Source organism: Rhipicephalus microplus, chromosome X (assembly GCF_043290135.1).
Source record: "Rhipicephalus microplus isolate Deutch F79 chromosome X, USDA_Rmic, whole genome shotgun sequence".
NCBI lineage: Eukaryota > Metazoa > Arthropoda > Arachnida > Ixodida > Ixodidae > Rhipicephalus > Rhipicephalus microplus.
This window is the reverse complement of record NC_134710.1, coordinates 328603572-328622998: the sequence shown is the minus strand read 5'-3', so window position 1 is coordinate 328622998 and position 19427 is coordinate 328603572. Positions and strand designations below refer to the sequence as shown.

General features: G+C 45.1%; 2 protein-coding genes across 2 annotated transcripts in view; one reads left to right on the top strand and one right to left on the bottom strand.

The window, feature by feature from the left end:
• Nucleotides 1–19421, top strand: part of LOC119186934 (putative nuclease HARBI1) — a 29389-nt gene extending 9968 nt beyond the window's left edge. The window contains exon 7 of the mRNA XM_075876674.1: nt 222–19421. Within this exon, the coding sequence (XP_075732789.1) occupies nt 222–224 (3 nt within the window). The 3' untranslated portion in view covers nt 225–19421. The remainder of the gene's footprint in view (nt 1–221) is intronic.
• On the bottom strand, nt 2661–6712 carry LOC142775324 (uncharacterized). The gene is made up of 4 exons (XM_075876673.1): nt 6516–6712; nt 4598–5723; nt 4032–4307; nt 2661–3122 (listed from the first exon to the last, which is right to left on the bottom strand). The coding sequence occupies exons 1-4, from the start codon at nt 6710–6712 to the stop codon at nt 2661–2663; spliced, it is 2061 nt and encodes a 686-aa protein (XP_075732788.1).
• Nucleotides 19422–19427: the final 6 nt, after the last annotated feature.

Below are 19427 nucleotides of genomic sequence, written 5' to 3'. Positions count from 1 at the left end.
AATTCTGTGCTTGTGCAGTTTAACCTTCAAAATTCTTTCCAGAGCCCTTGCAGTGCGCTTGTGAGCTCTGAGAATTTTTTTTTATTTTCGAGTATGTGCTCGAAGAGTTCTTGTTCTTCTGGAAATAGAAGAGAAAAAGTTGTTATCACATATTTCTATCACAGTGCACTTTCATACATGCAACTGCCCTAATTACTATTTGTACTTTTTCCACGTTCCAGTAATGGCACTACATCGGGCACTTCATCGCCATGTGCTTTGTGGCTCCAGCAAAATTGACAGATAAATATGTGGGATTTTACGTCCCAAAACAACGATGTGATCACCCGAGACACCCTAATGGAGGATCATCTCATGTTTTTCAACGTGCACGGATATCGCACAGTACACAGACCTTTACCATTTCGCCTCCATTGAAATGAGACAGCCGCGGCTGGGATCGTACCCACGACCTTGAGATAGGCAGGCACCTACTCTAGCCACCGATTTTCCAAGGGGGACAAAGTTGACAGATTAACAACGACTATTAGTAATCGGGCCGAGTTGTTCAGTGTACTACTCAGATTGATACGTACATTGAAATAGCTGGACTTATATTTGTATGCTCACTACTGGTGTATATGCACTTCAAGCTTTGTGCAGTACGCCCTGCTGTAGATCCTTTTCCTTGAAGATGGAAATGTGTATTGTTAATTGCATTTTGAAAGCAATGTTCACGAGTAGCCTTGCATTTAGCGCCCCAGAGTAGTTGTCGTAGTCAGCAGTCAAAACTTTAACGCTCCGTGCTGCAACCCAGTAACTGCTAAGCCAGCAGAGTGTCATTTTTTTGTTCTTTACTTGGTTGCCAAGGAAAACAGAAGCACAGCAATAATGACTGTCACGCACTTCGGGTGAGGCCCCGCCGATCCAACATCGACGTGCGACAGACTCGCAGGCTTCCACTTTACGCTTCAGCCTGCGACGCCTGAAAGGCCTCGAAGTGGCACATTTCAAATTTATTTGCAGGTTGGTCGACCCATGCGGGGTTGCCGTGTGGTGATGTGTGGGCCTGACCAACGCACTCATAGACCAGACACGGAGTTTGATTACACATAAACAAGCATTTAATTAAAACAAAGGCAAAGGCAGGAGTTAACAAAAATAGCAGAGGAAGAATGACACTGATACGCGATGGGAAGAACGGCTATGAAACAAACTATGCTCTAAAAGAACACAAGAGGTACAGACAAAAACAAATACGCGGAATATTAATAAAACAACAAGATGGAACTACAGGAGAGACAAGGAAAATTTACGAGAGAAAGAGAAAAAAAAAACTCAGGCTCGCGCTTCTGAGCTTTAACGTGCGACGCAGCGCACACTACAAATATTAAAAAAAAAGGCTGGTTAAAATAAATTAACGATTTAAAAAAAAAGTCGCTATGAAAAGTTCCATACGGACCAGGCCAGCTCTTGGTGCACGTAGGGGAGTTGACGGGTGCCGCTGAAGGTCTCGCCCGGAATTGCAGCCGTCGGAATTGCAGCGACGAGGGGGGCACCCTCGTCGTCTCGCCCGGACGACGAGGGTGCCCGGAATTGCAGCCGTCTCAATACGTTGCGCGGGTCACTCCATGCTCGTCGCCTACGCGAGACTCGCGACACCGACGACCGCTCTTGTTGCTGGCTGTACGTCAACTGCTCTTCCGATGCAGTTCAAACCTCCTCAGGCGCGTACACGTGCTCCCGTCTCATTTGGGAGTAATTTTCCTTGTTCAGACCGCCGGTGCCCCTTTCAGTACAGGTGCAGGGAAGACGAGCCGGCGGCACGCGGGGTCGTTACAGTCGCCGGATGTCGTCCCCCCAACACAAAAGCGCCCTTCCTTGGAAGATGGGGCCCGCGGATGATCCGAAAATTGGGCTCGTTTGTGACACAGCCCCCTTCTCCAGAATATTGCTGTGTAATATTCAAGAAAATCACAAATGCGCAATGTTCGCGAGCTTTCAGTGTTCCGGTCGTCCACCAACGCGTTTCTTTTTTTTTTTCGCGCACCATTTCGCTGACGTGGACGACACGGCAGAGAACACCCGACATACCACACTTTCACGGTCACTATACGATGAATGTCATACCCCGCGCACCACGACACGGACACACACATGAAACACGAAGAAACACACACTGCTAGAATCGAGGGAGCTACATTCGAAGCACCCCTTCGGGCCATCACGACACTGATCACAAGATAATCACAACACATAATTCTTCCAATGCCACGAGAAAAAAAAAATACCGAGCAATTCTAAATCAAAGTGATACAGAAAAATTTCAGACGAAATTAAGAAGGTACGAAGCATCCATGTATGCAAAAAACTTAAAAATGTGGCCTTATGGCATGAATAAAGTGGAAACCAAAAAAAGCGAATGTCAAAGGTCGCTATGCGCGACGCGATCATCTGCATTTCATTGAACCTAAGTACACTCAGGCCTCCTCATCGCCGACTCGGCTCATGTAATCAGCCCCTACATTCTCTGAACGCTTTATGTGTTGTACTCGGAAACTGTATTGTTGGAGCTTAAGACTCCAACGAAGGACTCGTCCATTGGAACATTTCGCCCCCTGAATGAACTTTAGAGGTTCATGTTCCGTCTGAACAAGAAAACGTCTCCCGTACAAGAAAACCTAGAACTTCTCTACTCGCCAGACAAGAGCAAGAGCTTCCTTTTTGACCGTTGAGTATGCTACCTCTCGGGGTAGCAACTTTCGACTAGCATAGGTCACGGGGTGGAGAATCTGCTCGTGTTCTTGGAGGAGCACCGCTCCGATTCCCCTATCCGATGCGCCAGTCCGTAGGACAAACTGTCGTTCGAAATCTGGAAGCTTCAGTATGGGTGTGGTCGTCAGGCATTTCTTGAGCTGAACGAATGCGCTATCCTGATCCGGACCCCATTTCACAGTGTTAGGAAGCCCCTTTCGGGTGAGGTCGGACAATGGGCTTGTCAATGTTGCATAATCGCTAATGAACTCCCGGTAGTATCCCGTTAGCCCAAGGAAGGATCGCACCTGTCGCTTTGTGGTTGGCCGGGGTCCCCTCTGAATCTTCTCCAATGTCGCGGAAAGCGGAGAAAGCTCCCCGGCGCCGATCTGATGCCCAAGAAACGATATTTGCTGCATGCCTATTTCGCACTTTGCCGGTTTTACCGTCAGCCCCGCTTCATTGATGCGGATGAATACCGCCCTGAGGGTTCGGCAGTGCTCCTCCCACGTGGTACTTGCGACTAGTACGTCATCATAATAGTACGCGACGTCTGGGACGTGACGCGTCTCATGAGTTTAGTGAAAATGGCCGGTGCAGTTTTTATTCCCAAAGGCATATAGCAAAACTGGTAGTCCCCCGATACGGTAGCGAACGCTGTTTTAGGCCTTGCCTCAAGGGCAAGAGGTACCTGCCAATGTTCGCGAGCTTTGCCAGTACCTTTTGGCAAAATCCAACTTAGAGAAAAACCGCTTCGTACCCACCGTCGCAAGCAGCTCATCAGACCGCGGGATTGGCTCAGCATCGTCCACCAAGACTTCATTAAGTCCGCGAAAGTCGATACACAGTCTGTGTGTTCCATCTGGTTTTCGCACAGCGATGACGGGGGAATGGAAGGGTGACTCAGATCTTTCCACAATACCCAGCTTCAGCATTTCGGCTACCTCTTCCTCTATAATGCCTCTCACTGAGAAAGGCATTGGGTATTGTCGGACGTGCACGGGTCGTTCGCTGGTCAGTTCGAGCTTGCATTCCGTCAGCCCTGTTCTTCCAGGAAGGTCCGAAAAGATCTTCTGCTGCTCTTGGAGTAATTGGGTGACCTCTGCTTTGTTGCACTGACAGGTGATCAGATATCTTCACGTCCCGGAAAGACTGCAATTGATGAGGCTGTAAGAGCTTGATGTCCCCACTTTCCGGGTCTTCGCAATTGACAATGGCCCCAGCTCCAGCAATTTCGGGACTTCGCGTTGATAGCGCTTCAACATATTTATGTGAAAAATTTTGCAGGAGCTGCCGACCTCGACTTCATAATCGGCGTCCCCCTTTTTGCTCACAACCATGAAGGGTCCCTTCCACTGCATTAGCAACTTGTTGTTATCCGTGGGCAATAAGATCAGTACTTGTTCCCCCGGTTTTAAGGAACGCTTTCGGCTCTTCAAGTTGTAGTACTTGCCATAGCGCTCCCCTGCACGCTCCAACTCCTCGTGCGCCAGTCGACAGGTGTGCTCTACTCTTCCGAAAAAGCCGTATTTGTCCACAACTCCCTTAGAACCGCCAGCGGCCCTCGAACAGTCCTTCCGTACAACAATTCAAATGAAGAAAATCCGAGACTTTCCTGTGGGACTTCGCGGTAAGCAAATAACAACGAAGCGAGATAACGGTCCCAGTCGTGCGGTTTCTCCTGGCACATGCGTTCTATCATCTGTTTGAGCGTCCCATTAAACCGCACGACCAGGCCATTCGCCATTGGATGGTACGGGGTTGTGTGGAGCTGATTGAGAGATAGCAGGCGGCTGACTTCCTTCATAACTTCGGAAGTGAAGTTTGTGCACCTGTCGCTGAGTACTTCGCGAGGCACACCTACGTGCGAAAACATTTCCACCAGCGCTTCGGCCACCCTTTCGATTTCTACAATTGGTAGCACAACAGCATCTGGGTACCGAGTGGCATAGTCGACCATCGTGAGAATATATTTGTTGTCCTGGGTCGACCTGGGAAAAAGCGGTCCAACTATGTCAATCGCCACCTTCTCAAAGGGAGTAGAAATGATGGGTACTTTGACCAGGGGCACTTTTCTGGTATGCCCCTTAGGTGCAGTTTGCTGACAGATGTCACAGGACGCGACGAAGCGCTTCATGTCAGCCTGCATCCCCGGCCAGAAAAATTCGGTTCGAATCTTCGAGAGCGTTTTCTTCACCCCTTGGTGTCCTCCCATGGCGCCATCATGGTCCAAGTGCATTATTGGGACACGCAATTTTTCTGGTACGACAACTTGTGAGGGCTCTTCCCCGGACTTCGACACGTACCTTCTTTGGAGCAATCCCTCTTGTATGAAAAACGTGTGGTGGTCCCCGTTCTTGCTGTGTTTCTCAACATTTAGGTGATTGAACCCAGCTTGTAATGTCAAGTCGTTTTTCTGCTCGTTGACCAGTGCTTCCCGGCTAATGTCCAGGGAAGATTCAGGTACCCGCAACTTCTTCCGAGTTGTTTCCCTACAGCTTTGTGAGCGCGTAACCGCGGGGTTGGCTTGAGGTACTTCTTGTCCCTTTGGCTCCTCCCCCGTACCGTCATCCGTCAGCAGCTCCTGCATCTCTGCCTTGGCGTCTTGGGATGCGTCCACATTGCTCCCAACATCATATTTTTTTGGGAGGTTCCAGTGTAGATCGGGGTCATCAGCCGGTCGTACGCCATCTACATTACCCAGGATGAGATCGTATAGGGGGTTCTCAATACATTTTGCCTTCAGTCGGCCTGAATAAAATGGGGTCTCCACGTCGACCCATGCCTCACGCAGCATCCTCACTGAGCGTTCCAGGAGGTAGACTGGTGCGCTTGTTCCAGTAAAGTCATCGTGATAGACCAGACTAGTTTTGACAATGACCGTGTTGCAGCCGGTATCCCTGAGGATGCGAACTTCTCTGTCTCCTACCAAGCCGGTCAGCACAGGAAGCCGCTCAGTAACTTCAGTGTACTTTTCCGTGATGCCGGCACTGACGACAGGGACTCTCTCGCTGTTCTTTAACTCTTAAGAATCCTTCATCAATGCAGGCCGCTGCCGATTCTTTCGTTGATGCACGGTCATTGTTTTTTCCCTTCTTCCAGCACTTCCAGGAAGGGTGGCCTGGCCTTCTGCATATCTGACACGGTTTTCTCTGATCGCCCTTGCCACCGTTGGAGAGCTTGCAATTTTCGGCGTTATGTGCGCTACTCGAGCACAAGAAATACCGTTTCTCTGTTTGCCTTTTAGCTCCATTCAGCGGCTGGTAGTCTCGACTCTGTCCCGTCTGGATAGCCGGCGCTTTCGGCCTTTCTCTTGCTGCCGCCATCCTTGAGAAGTTGCGCCAGCCATGCGCCTCCGTGTATTGTTCAGCTCTTTGTACCATATCCCTTAGTGAAGCGTCTGTTTTTTCCCTCAGGAAAAGTTCCAAGGTGGTTGCGCAAGTGCTCAGAAATTGTTCCTTTAGGACTAATTCAAAGAGCGCCTCGTAGCTGTTGCCACTACCTGCCAGATCAACCCATTTTTTTAGGAAATTTCTCAGGGAGTTAGAAACTGTGAGCAAGTTTCGTTGTTATTTGGTGTGGCTCTTCGGAACTTCTCGCGAAACCCCTTTTCAGTAAGACGGAAACGGATCATTAGTGCTTTTCGCAGCTTCTCGTAATCAGTACAATCTGACGCGGGCATCCGGCTGAAAACAATCAACGCCTCCCCACTGAGACAGAGGCTTAAGGCTGTAGCCCAGTCTTCGCGGGGCCACCTTTGACTTTGCGCGACGTGCTCAAACCTTCTCAGGTAGGCGTCAAGGTCGTCGCGTGCCTCATTAAATGGGGGCATCAGTTTGTGTGGGCTAATGAGGTGCATGCGCCCGGCCGTTTCTGAGCCTGTGGTTTGTCCCGACTGGGGAGTGGACTGCTGATGCAACGACAAAAGCTCCCTCTCCTCCTGAATTCGGAGCCGAGATTTTTCCCTTTCTTGCTCCATTTCGAATTCCCCGAGTTGCCTGAAATATGCGTGTTCCACATCACGCTCTTCTTTACGCTTACTGCGCTCTCTTTCCACAAAATCGTACAATTCTCTGCCCTCGAGACCAAAACCCCTGCCCTGTTTCATAAGTTTATCGAAGTCAGTGTCCTCCATTGCTACGACTAGCTGCCGAACAACGGGCCAATATCAAGGCGACTGCACACTGTTGGCTCAGAGTTACGTCGGTCTCCCAGACACCACCACGTGGTCGGCCAGTCCTGTCGCGCGGACGCCAGATAATGTCACACACTACGGGTGAGGCCCCGCCGATCCAACATCGACATGCGGCAGACTCGCAGGCTTCCACTTTACGCTTCAGCCTGCGACGCCTGAAAGGCCTCGAAGTGGCACATTTCAAATTTATTTGCAGGTTGGTCGACCCGTGCGGGGTCGCCTGTGTGGTGATGTGTGGGCCTGACCAACGCACTCATAGAGCAGACACGGAGTTTGATTACACATAAACAAGCATTTAATTAAAGCAAAGGCAAAGGCAGGAGTTAACAAAAATAGCAGAGGAAGAATGACACTGATACGCGATGGGAAGAACGGCTATGAAACAAACTATGCTCTAAAAGAACACTACAAGAGGTACAGACAAAAACAAATACGCGGAATATTAATAAAACAAGATGGAACTACAGGAGAGATAAGGAAAATTTACGAGAGAAAGAGAAAAAAACACTCAGGCTCGCGCTTCTGGGGCCGAATTCACAAAGCTTTCTCTTTGACTACACATTTTCTTAGCCAAAAATTTTCTTATCTGGAGGGATTACTATAGCGCGGGTATGAATTTAACTTATTCGGCACTTAAGAGGGCAAGGAGGACACACGATAGCCAATGAAACGACAAGGAAAGAAAGAAGTGTGCGCCGATAATATCAAGGTAGCATGCAAAGCGTCTAGCATCGAGAGTATACGATGATAGCCAATGATTTGCTGCATCTAAGTTTCAGTTCCGCGAGCGTCTGCTACAGCGCTTACGGGATGCTGTGTACGTTGTAATAGACGTTTTGGTGGGCTGTGCAAAGCCAAGCACTCGCCTTTAATCAACGACTGTAGCTAAAAAAAATAATTGCTCGATGGCTTTAAGCCACCGAGCAATCCATGCACTATCTCGCCAAGTACAAGTAAACAACACTCCAGGTGCACCACATAAATGAAACCACACATAAATCGATGCATGCAATGTTTGAAAATGTGCCTCGAATGTCTTCCCCTATTTAACGTGACCAGTTACCTTACATTTCATTGAAGCTGCGCTGCTACTTAACTAATTTGGTGCAATCTAGCACGGTATAGTGGTGAACGTAAGGGTGTTTTGTACCTATAGTCAAAGGTAGCCTTTGTTACAATGTTCTTATTACAAGACACATGAGCGACTTTGGTGCCTGCAGACGAATTGTGCGGAAATAGATAACAGCAGTAATCAAATGAAATTGTGAGCGCAATTTCGCTGGTTCCATGCACCGCAGCATTTTTATAAAGCCGGAGTGCGAGAACGTGCATACGCTTACGCTTAGGTATATGTCTACGTAAAATGAGGGAGACTCGTCGCGAGGTGTCTCAGGGCTAATGCTTTTCACAAAACACGGTGCAAATATTTCGTCCAGCGTTGTTTGAGTGCGCAAACAGGACGTGTATACGAGTCTTGAGGTCGAGAGACGTTATCACACGTGCGAAAAGGATGAAAAGAGAGAGAGAGAGACTCTCGTTTCGGCTTCGCGAAAGCTTTAAATTGATAGATAATAAAGACAATTTTCTGGCCCAGCAGACATCAGGTAGAGTCTCTGCAAAGCAGCGTCAGATGCTCGGAGGGCATAAAAAAGTGGGGTACGCGTTATATGGGAGTGGCAGCCACTCAGAAAGCGAGATGAAGTGTGACTGTCCTTAGATGTGAGAATCAATGCTAATTAGGAGAGTTGAGTTAATGAGCCAAAACTTGATTGATTTGTGGGGTTTAACGTCCCCAAACCACGATATGATTATGAGAGACGCCGTAGTGGAGGGCTCCGGAAATTTTGACCACCTGGGGTTCTTTAACGTGCACCCAAATCTGAGCACATGGGCATGAGCCAAAACTTTCCTAAATAACGATAATGGAAGCAAACTGAGCATTCATCTAGTGAAAGTGACACTAGTGACAGTGAACTCATAATAGTTGATTAGCGTTGTCACAGGCCGATATATATTTTTATTTTCTTATTTATATTTGGCAAACTATGAGAAGGTAGCCTACATTAGAGCCGGCTATCCCAACATCGTGACAGTAATGTACAAGAATAAATAGCGCACGGTTATACAGTCACACGTGGCGGTTTCTATCTTCTAGTAACCTTGGGCAAACGCATTCTAACTATTTTTTTTTCTATTTTTGACAAAGTTTCACCGGACCTTTTTGCATTTGGCTTCATTCGAAGGAATGACGATATATCAGCAATAGGGCAAATGCAAGCACTGCTGCAGTGGACGAGTGGTTACAGCGCTCAACTACAATCTAGGAGGTACTTGGTTCGATTCGCAGAATCACTGAGCACTTTTTTTTTCAAGAGGTTGCCCGGCATGACTTTATGCGTGGTGGGGGGGTACTAATTTTTTTTTTTTTTTTTGAGGAGTAGGCTTTCGCACTTGCTTCTTTCACTCCCCTTTTGACCCAAAAGCGCTGTACTGTGCTCCTTCAAAAATTAAACAATTCAGGGTTCATAATTTTCTCCTCCATCCTCTCTTATTGCAAAAGTGTCCAGTGCTGAAATACCAATATCATACCTGGTATATTTTCACGTGTTTGGATATTTGACCAGCAATCAGTCTTCACAGTGTTTTGAAGAAAATCTACACATGCAGTGAGCTAACTGCTTGCAGCCAAGTTGACTGCCTTTGTAGGGACACGCTTTCGTGCTAGTTTGGTGGGCATCATCACATGCAGCAAGACCAAAGAGCACGGACAGTTAGAGCTGTGCAAACAGAGTGATTAGTTTGTGTCTTTTCTCCCGCTATTTGTCATGCTGCACGCTTCAGTGTAATGTCGCTGTCAATGGTTAAAATGAACTATAGCAGTTAATCGAGTTCTGCTGTGAGGGTCCCCTATTGTCCAGAATGGAACAGAACAATGGCAATTTGATTTGTGTGATAAAGAGATACCCTGCGTTTGGTTACTACAATAAATTTCTAAACTGAAGTTTATTTTTTATTAACAACAGTTCCAGTGCAGATGAAAGGTGCATGGACAAAATTCGTGTATTCAGCTTGACTAGGTTTGTGACCTTAATTGTAATTGCGAACCGGTATCACAGTATGCATAAATATCACACACATATACAACCACGGGTGATAGCTTGCTTATTATGATTAAAATTGAAAGGTTGAAATCGACATATTCAACCAATGCAATGTGTACGAGATATGCCATGTAGAGTAGCTATGCTCTAAACTAATCTTCGCAGGTTCGTTCCATTTTACCCAATTTCTTGCCCATGACTGTAGGTTGGTAAATGAAACAACTTCTTCGTACACACATATTCTGTGTAAGGTTACATTTATTTTTATGCAGTACAAAACAAATTGAAATGTGTAATGGCTCAAAAGAGAAATAACTAGAAACAAATTCAGCCAAATCATTACCAAACTTACTCACCAATGATAAACGGATTCTCATTTAAAAGATACATACATACATACATATACGCACACACACATATACATATGTACACCCATACATACATACATACACACACTCAGGTGTAAATATTAAAATGAATGGCTATAAAACAACAATTCTAATACACTCATTTTGAATATACTACAGAAAGTAACTTACGAGAGAAATCCACCGGCACTGTTATGTCTGAAGACGGTGTTTCTCTAACCATCTCGCAAAAGCTTGATGCATAGTTTTCCACTGCTGCCCAGTGACAAGCAGTTTTTATAAAAAACACAAGAATAAAGCCCTTGACAATGTCATGCTAAAGAAAAGGGCTGTACATCAATATTTTGTACATGTCTGCAATATCACTCTGTTTATTTACATAGCTTGGCTCATTCACAACCCACTAACAAAGCATGTTAGGACACTTGGGCTGAAAGTTGGCACAGCGCGAGTAAATTCTAGACAATACATGAATAATACAATTATAAGCTACTAAGCTTCTTGGTGCAAACAGTGTTTATATTGACAGCTATAGGTGCCACTTCGTTTCCCCAAAACACTTCTCAAAAGTAGAATCAACTTTATTTAGCTAAACGTTTCTATTTTGGCGCGTCGTGGTGGCTCAACGGTGGAAGTGACTCTTTCGGCCAAGAAAACAAAGACCAACTATTTTTCCAGTTCGTGAATTCACCCCATGCTAACATTGAGGCAGCTGGTAGGAGTGCTTTTGGAGAGAGGAAACCACCACATTCCCACCAGTTGTGGCTTTGGGTAGCTACTTCACTTGGACAAAAATGATAAAAAACACTCCTCAAGAAGACTTCAAAGTTTGCACATCAACACAGTTCCCATACAGCTGTCTATTAGTCTGCTTGAAAAATATTGAGTTTACTGGTGGGCAAAGACTGTACACTATGTGAGGTGATGCTCCAGTGCACTGCATGTATGTCTTGCTGCTGGCTTCAACTACGATGTTGCTCAGCACATATGTGTAAAATAACAACTAATACTGTGCCACTGCAAAGTAATTATGTGTCATTTGCATGAAACAGGGACCACAATAAAAGAACATAACATTTGCCTTCACAAAGTTCAAAAAATGTAAAGAAATTTCCACAGAGTTTTCACAGTTCATCTGAGGATAGTAATATTGGTTGTAAACACATTCTTTCTTCCACTAACAAACTATTTTAAGATGCCAGATTCAATATTAGAGTATACCAGCACTTTTGTAGGGCTAAACAATTGTACAGGCACCTAGAAAAACACAAGTGAATGCATGCTATAGCTACATATAAAAATACTTTTATTTCTAGTCTGAGTAGAGCTGCATAGATGATAAGTCACTTGCATTACATTATGAACAAACCTATCCGAGCAAAGTATACATTTAAAAAGTTACACTTACACAGTAGATAAGTAGACTGTTGAAGAACGGACAGGCAGTGGGATAATACCCAAGCACTAAAATCTACTGTTAAGATATACTAGGAGCAGTGATGATCCTCTTCCTTCCAAATAAAATAATCCACATAGATTCACTTCCCAGAGCTTATACACTCATGGCATCATTGGTGCTATACAAATGAGTGTACACTGAAGGATTACATTGACTAAGTACATGATTACTGCATCCATCGCTTTACTTCTTGTACTACAAAGAATGCAAACACAGTTATCATTGGCGACCATGGATGCTGTGAATTCTGGCATGTAAATGTAGAGGCACGCAGGCACTTAACACACATGTTAAAAACTTCAGCTCAAAAATATTTCCCCACTAACACTACAGCAGCCTTTAAATTAGTGTCATAGTTTGGTATCTTCCATGCAAAATTTAAATAATTTCGAATGCAAGCAAATGAACTGCTGAACAATGCACTGCTAAGAAGTTAAACAGCAGCTGCTCCTGACATCACAATGTGCTCTTTCTGCTGTTGTAAACTTTGAGCAGGAGAACAGTCACTGGCAGTCCCTTTATACTTGTTGGTCTTCTGTGCTCTGTTCTTGATACACTGTACATGACCGTGGAGCACCGAACCTCTTGTTACTGCTGGAACTTAGAAAAATACAGATCATTGTTACAACCATGCTACATGCAAGAGTGTATAGTTGTCAATTATGTGCTCATATTTACAGATATTGTATTTTCAGAAGCCAATGACAAGCCTCAACACACACACACACAAACAGTGAAGACTGAAAATATATTTAACATGATACAAGAGCAAAACTACAATGTTATAGATGAAGGCATGAAACTTCTGACAGGCATAAAAAGCCAATAGAGTTTCTTCTATTTCGACTTTACACTAGGTGCGAGAAGTAGACCACAAATAAGTTCACTAAGAAACACAAGTTAGACAGCATTACAACACAACAGCCAATGTTCATAACTTTAAGGCTGTCTAACATAGCCAGCTCACCATACCGCATATAGGAGCGAATGGGCAGTCTAGAAGACAAAAAGAACTTGTGGATTATGAGTGTGCTTGTTGCTGACATCTATTATTCTAAATGAAGAAAACCTTTCAAAAATGCACTTCATCAGGGGAAATAATCATACGCAACCAACACAACGGGCTCCTACAGGTGCCACCAACACTCGCCATTATTGTTGATACCAGTGTCTTGCCGAATGGATATGCTGCGTCCTGCACAGAACACCAAAGGAGTGCTCCATGACTTGTATTGCATGTGTGCTAGCTGCATCACTCTGCTGCTGAAATAGGCTAGCCACAGACAGAGAAATGAGAAGCCATGGCTTTGAAACACACTGAACATCACCTTTAGAGATCAACAATGCATACTTAGGTCAGGTACAATTTGTAGAAAAATATATATCACTATGCAATCGTGGTGAACATGTTCGGCTGAAACGCAAGCAACAGCACTGAGAGAGAAAAAGCTACATTAGGTAAAAGATGCAGTTACTGGCCCTATGTCATCTGAGGCTTCTTCAATAGGTCTTTCTCTTTGCAAGTTGTGAACAGCCAGGCAATTTTCACCCACTTGCTATTTCCTTCCAGAGCACTTGATCCACAGAGGGAGTCACAAGCTCGAGAGCTCAATAAGGAATCACAGTATTTGTGCTCGTTTCAAAGCACAAGCGTTTGAGTCTCGGATTATTGAAGTTTCATTCATAAGCTGCAGGCTTTAAGCTTTCAACATTCTCAATTATCTTGCAATTTAGTTCTATAAATGTTGAATAAGAATTATGTGTAAGAATATTACAGGTATCCACTGAAAGCAACCATGCTTGGGTTTTCAATTTGTGCACAGTAAGTGGTGTTCACGTAATCGTATGTATTAAAGAAAAACTAACCTTGCAGCCAGCCGTTAGACAGTTTTGTGCCCTCGAAGCTCCCAAGCAGATTGCAGTCCTTCCAGATGAGGCTGCCATGCATGCTTCCACGCCACATCCGCTGAATGATAACAGTCCCAGCAGTAACATAGGCTTGCACAGTTAGGGAGAACGTGTCCTTCCTATTTTTGTACAGGTGCTCCAAGTAATGATGAGGATTGATGTGCCAGAATGTGCAACCAATGCATCACAGGACCTTAACAAACCAATCTCTGCGATCTGTGAAGAGCTAAAAACAATCATTAAAAGCCCTCGCTTCTAATACTTATTTGAGGAAGCTATCACTTCGTTAAAGTGACCAAAATCTGCTATAATCACTTTGAAATAAACTGAAGCCTCATGTGAAATTTACGTACCGCAATATATATGTCCTACTGAAGTATAGTACTACCACAGTGGTAATCGTCTATAGAACTAATTTTCCAAAATAACAAATTGTTTAAGTGCAACCTGGCTTCTGAAAAATAAATTCACATTAACTTTCCAACTATCAAACGTGGTCAATCGACAGGCCCATCCTCATAATCAAACAAGAGCTCACTTGTATCAAATCACAAGAAACTTTTTATGTATTTGCTCCATAATATATGTATGTATATAACAGTAGTAGTAAATTTTTCATGCTTCAACTTACCATAGAGAAACATTACATCTGATGAGCTTAAAAACTTGCACACGTTATAGAACTGCGTGAATTATAGTACCGGTGAAATTTAGTTCTGCAAGGTGAACTCACCGATGGCAGCATTTAGTAGCCGTCGGTGTCATGAGGGACCAAGTACGGCCAACAGGCAAAGGGCATCTGCAGACTGGAAGCTGCCAATGACAGCAATGAAGGGCTGGCTAGGCGTGCACGTCCATTGATAAAGTGTAAGAACTGGCCATGACCGGCTGTTGTCAAGGCTCTAGTGCCGTGCAAAACGATGGCCAGACGAACTCGGAAACCTGTAGTTAGGCGATATTGGCCTACAACTTCATCCAAAGCAAGGCACCGGTGAAATCTTTGCTTTTTCTGGGGGCCGGAGGGAAGCTTGACGTTCATGGGCTCTTGCTGCCACCTAGAACTCTCAAGTTGTTACCGAAGAACAGTCTAGGCGCGCTTCCGAAGTAACACGATCCACAACAGAACGTAGCATCTCGCAGTTTTGATTTATCACATCGCAGCGCTAGGACTATGGTTATCACAAAAAGGAGAAGTGACAACTTAACAAACAAAAGCGCCAAGCTGCCCCACCACAACTTCGCAGGACAAAACAGTTATCAACGCTGTCTTTCAATTTTCGGTCACACGAGCACAGCTTGTTCACAAGTCTTGGAACGTCAACACAGCACCACTGTTCACAACGAACATCGTTTCACTCCCGAACAGTACATTGCTCTCAAGTAAATAGAAGCGTACGGGCTAACTAGTGGCGAAGCAAGAACCGAGCGCGTAGTTCATACGTGTCCGTACGTACTTGGGGTCACTCAAGTAACGTGTCAAAATGCTGTCAATCCGAAATGTCGCACAGCACCCAACTGAGAGACTGGAAAGTCAAGCGGACGAACTGTTACCGGCACAGAAACACACATTGCAGGCTTCTCGAGTGCTAGTTGCCGTCGATACATCGATGCCGATCCACGGTTGATAACCACACTGACGCACAGGCTTCGCTGCGCTTCACCGTACACCATTGCACTGCCACAGCTTTCCGCACTGCTTACACGCACCGAAAGAGCTGCTGTAATTACAACACATCCGGTCAAACGCTGAAGTAACTCGTGCGAGAAGCGTTTGCTGAAAGTCGCACCGACCGATATGCTGTTTACGACGCCTAGTTGTTTTCGACAACTGCGCAGCACATAAGAGAGCTCTTAAAAAGTACTTGAACTATTTTCACGGCGTGAAAAAATTTTCTCTGATGTGCGAGGGGGGTGATATGACGAACAGGACAGGCGTGCCAGATGAAAGAAGTGTTTTGGCAACGTCACGGAGTGAGCTGATGTAGAGGGTGTTGCTTCACAACTAATCACAAGCTGTGCCTGTCGGCCAAGCCGTCGTCTGCTTGCGTTTGCCGTCTGCTTCGATCAGAGCATGCGACAGGGGATTCGCCTTCGCAACGCTAATATTCTCAGGTCAAGTGGTCGCTGCGTCGCACAAAATACATGTCAGTGGCTCGCTCTACCTTTGAATGATGTTCGTGCGCCAAGTTAAATGGCTGGTAATTGACGTAGGGATGAATTCAGCCAAGGTTTGCTCCAGAATCGTGAGGGTTTGCATATTTTTGGTGTCATACAAAGTTACTAGGGTCATTTCGTTCTGATTGCTTGCCATATTATCACGGTCCATATCGGTGTCTGAACAGTGAAGGTGAAGATGCATGATTTGTTTGTAGTTCCACGCGTAATCACGCGCACGCCTAATACGCTTTGGTTTACAAAGTACGCTTTGTTCCAGATCGTCCCAAAGTGTATCGACAGCTGTATTTCAGAGATCGCAACCATTGGAGAGTTAGAGCCAATGAAAGTACACTAGACCACAAACTTTATGAACCACTCATTGAAAACTTCCTCTCATTTTTATTTCCAATAACGTGCAAAGAATGTGCTCCCATTAACCTCTTTGGTGGTAATTTCCACCAATGAGGCAAGGATCTCGAGTCGCACTTTTAATTGGATGAGATGGGGCGCAACACAACAATATAACAAATAAGGTTGATCCTATGCCATGCCGCGTTCGAATGCACCGACCATTCACGTATCACATTGGTTTTCATCCAACCACAAATCTTTACATGCGTAGTTTTATGCCATTGACGCCCAATAGAATTCTTCAATTACTGCGACTTCGAACTTATTGGACGATGGTGGTTGTCAACACCATCCACTGCGTACAAGGGAAACAACACGCGAAGCTCAAAGTGCCGAAAGAAATAAAAACGCACCAGCAGTCATCAGGCAGCCCTTAATGGGCGTGAATTAACTCAAAACCAGCCAGGGCACCAAAGTATACCGCCGCGGCAGCAGGTTCTAAGTAGCCACAATGTTCCTACGAGTGGTCCGGACCACTCTTAGGATTTTCTCTCAGCCATGCTGTTTTTACGCACAATTTCGCTTCGTGAATCCACTTACGAGCACTTTTCGGTGATGTAAGCAAATATAGGAACTGCATCACCATCGCTGACATGTTCCCGGGCAGTCACAGCGCACTTTATTTGCAGCGGCCGATGTGACAACGATGGCCTCTTACGACGTTTTTTCGTTTCGTGAATCGACTTGCGCAACAAAATTTCTCTTGCGCAAAAATGTTTTCGTAAGTGAGTTTTGTGAATCCGGCCCCAGGCCAGCTCTTGGTGCACGTAGGGGATTTGACGGGTGCCGCTGAAGGTCTCGCCGGCTTGGTAGACGACGAGGGTGCCCGGAATTGCAGCCGTCTCAATACGTTGCGCGGGTCACTCCATGCTCGTCGCCTACGCGAGACTCGCGACACCGACGACCGCACTTGTTGCTGGCTGTACGTCAACTGCTCTTCCGATGCAGTTCAAACCTCCTCAGGGGCATACACGTGCTCCCGTCTCATCTGGGAGTAATTTTCCTTGTTTAGACCGCCGGTGCCCCTTTCGGTACAGGTGCAGGGAAGACGAGCTGGCGCCACGCTGGGTCGTTATAGTCGCCGGATGTCGTCCCCCCAACACAAAAGCGCCCTTCCTTGGAAGATGGGGCCCGCGGATGATCCGAAAATTGGAGTTGTTTGTGTAAACTCTGGACTGGGTACAAGAGTGAAATAAGAATCTTACTCCACCTTATGTGCACATTTATATGCTTTATCTCCTATGTAATGTTATGCCACTGCCTGCCAGTCTTCTCTTTAAATGGACCTCGATGTACAAACTATGTATTTTCATGTACTGTTCACCCCACTAAATCTCGGTACCATGTAAATAGTTTCTCACTTGTGTAGCTGCGTGGTTGCTGTCGCCACTGCGGAGTGCTGCTGCTGCGTCGCTGTGGCTCACCTACATTTTAAAACGACATAACATGACTTGTACCTAATGTTGCACAAAGGTCATATGCCATTTGGCGGTCACTAAATGCATGGTTGATACCTTTAGGAGTACCAAATATGGTTCAAATGGCATCTACTGCAGTCGAATCTGCCTAGTGAAATCTACCTAGTGAAACGTCAAGATTCCTTATTTCTTTTTAACACAATGATCATGCATAACAGACGTTGTTGTGCCCTAATAATGATGCATGACAGTCTTCGTGGCTCTCCACACAATGGATTTTACAAGAAAGTGTTTGCAGATGTATTATTGCAGAGGGTATGGTTTTTTTCCTCTCAAGGTAATGCAATTAATTGCTTGGAAGCATTACACATTTATGTTTAGGATTATCTGCACTTTTTTATATCAACAGGTCATCAAAGTACTATGCCTCAACTAGTGAAAAACGGTGATTTTTAAAAAAATTATTGCGGCACATATAAAGAATGCAGTGAACAGTACGGTTGTCTGTGTTCTTCGTTCTGGACCTCCATCGGGAGCTGCCCCACTTTGCCAGGCCAACGTGTGCAAGCTTAGACTGCGTGCTGCATTCATTCCAAGTATCCAAGAGTATTTGCAAATATCACTGATGTGCTTCTGTGTCTTTTCATTAGGTGAACTGCTGCTTTCACCTTCTTTCAATCGCTCTAAAATTTACAAAATTGTCTAACTTTTTCTCAGATTTGCATTCCTGATAAATATGTGGGGTTTAATGTCCCAAAACCACGATATGATTATGAGAAACGCCGTAGTGGAGGGCTCCAGAAATTTCGACCACCTGGGGTTCTTTAACGTGTGCCCAATCTTCAAACTCGGGCCTACAGCATTTTCACTTCTATCGAAAATGTAGCTGCCGCAGTCGGGATTCGCTCACGCGACTTGCAAGTCAGCAGATGAGTACCTTAGCCACTAGACCACCGCAGCAATGCCAGATTTGCATTCCTGCACATGTTAAATTTCTTCAATATCTTTCTTGGTGCCCAAAAGTTTTTTTACCTGTATGTATAAATTATGTGCATGATGACTGGATGATTCGTTTTACTCTTTGAAGTTGCAAACAAAAGTGTGCAAACTGTAAAATCAAAAGATGTGTGCTAGCTTATCTGTTCATACAATGGACAGACAGTCCACTGTTTAAGGGAACGCTTGCGTGCTTCATGTGTCTGGGTTTCACATTCTTGCATGAGCATCGGGCTTAGATTTGCATGGTATTATCAGTGATTGTAATTTTTAACTACTTTTGACAGCTTAGTGCCATGTACGAGCATTGTTTTTCGCTTTTAAAAGGCCGGAAATATGAACTGGGATCTTTGTTGCATTCTTTTACAAACAGACCGTAGTGTACATCGCTTTCACGGAATAGTGAGGTATGGGCACCACATGCAGATGGCTTGATTGCAACAAGCATGTACATGCCTCAAGGATAGAAAAAACAATTCTCCAAACGTTTGCTCAAGACTGCATGCACCTGTACATATGTTTTCTACTACTCTCTATTATTGTATGTGTAAACAGATACGGGTAGGGTCACATATGTTGTCAATCTGAATAAGCAACTTTGCTAAGAACTTTTGGTTGCTGTACTTTGTGTGTTTTATGAAGGAAATAAAAATACATGGTTCTGTGTGCTTACAAGTTGCA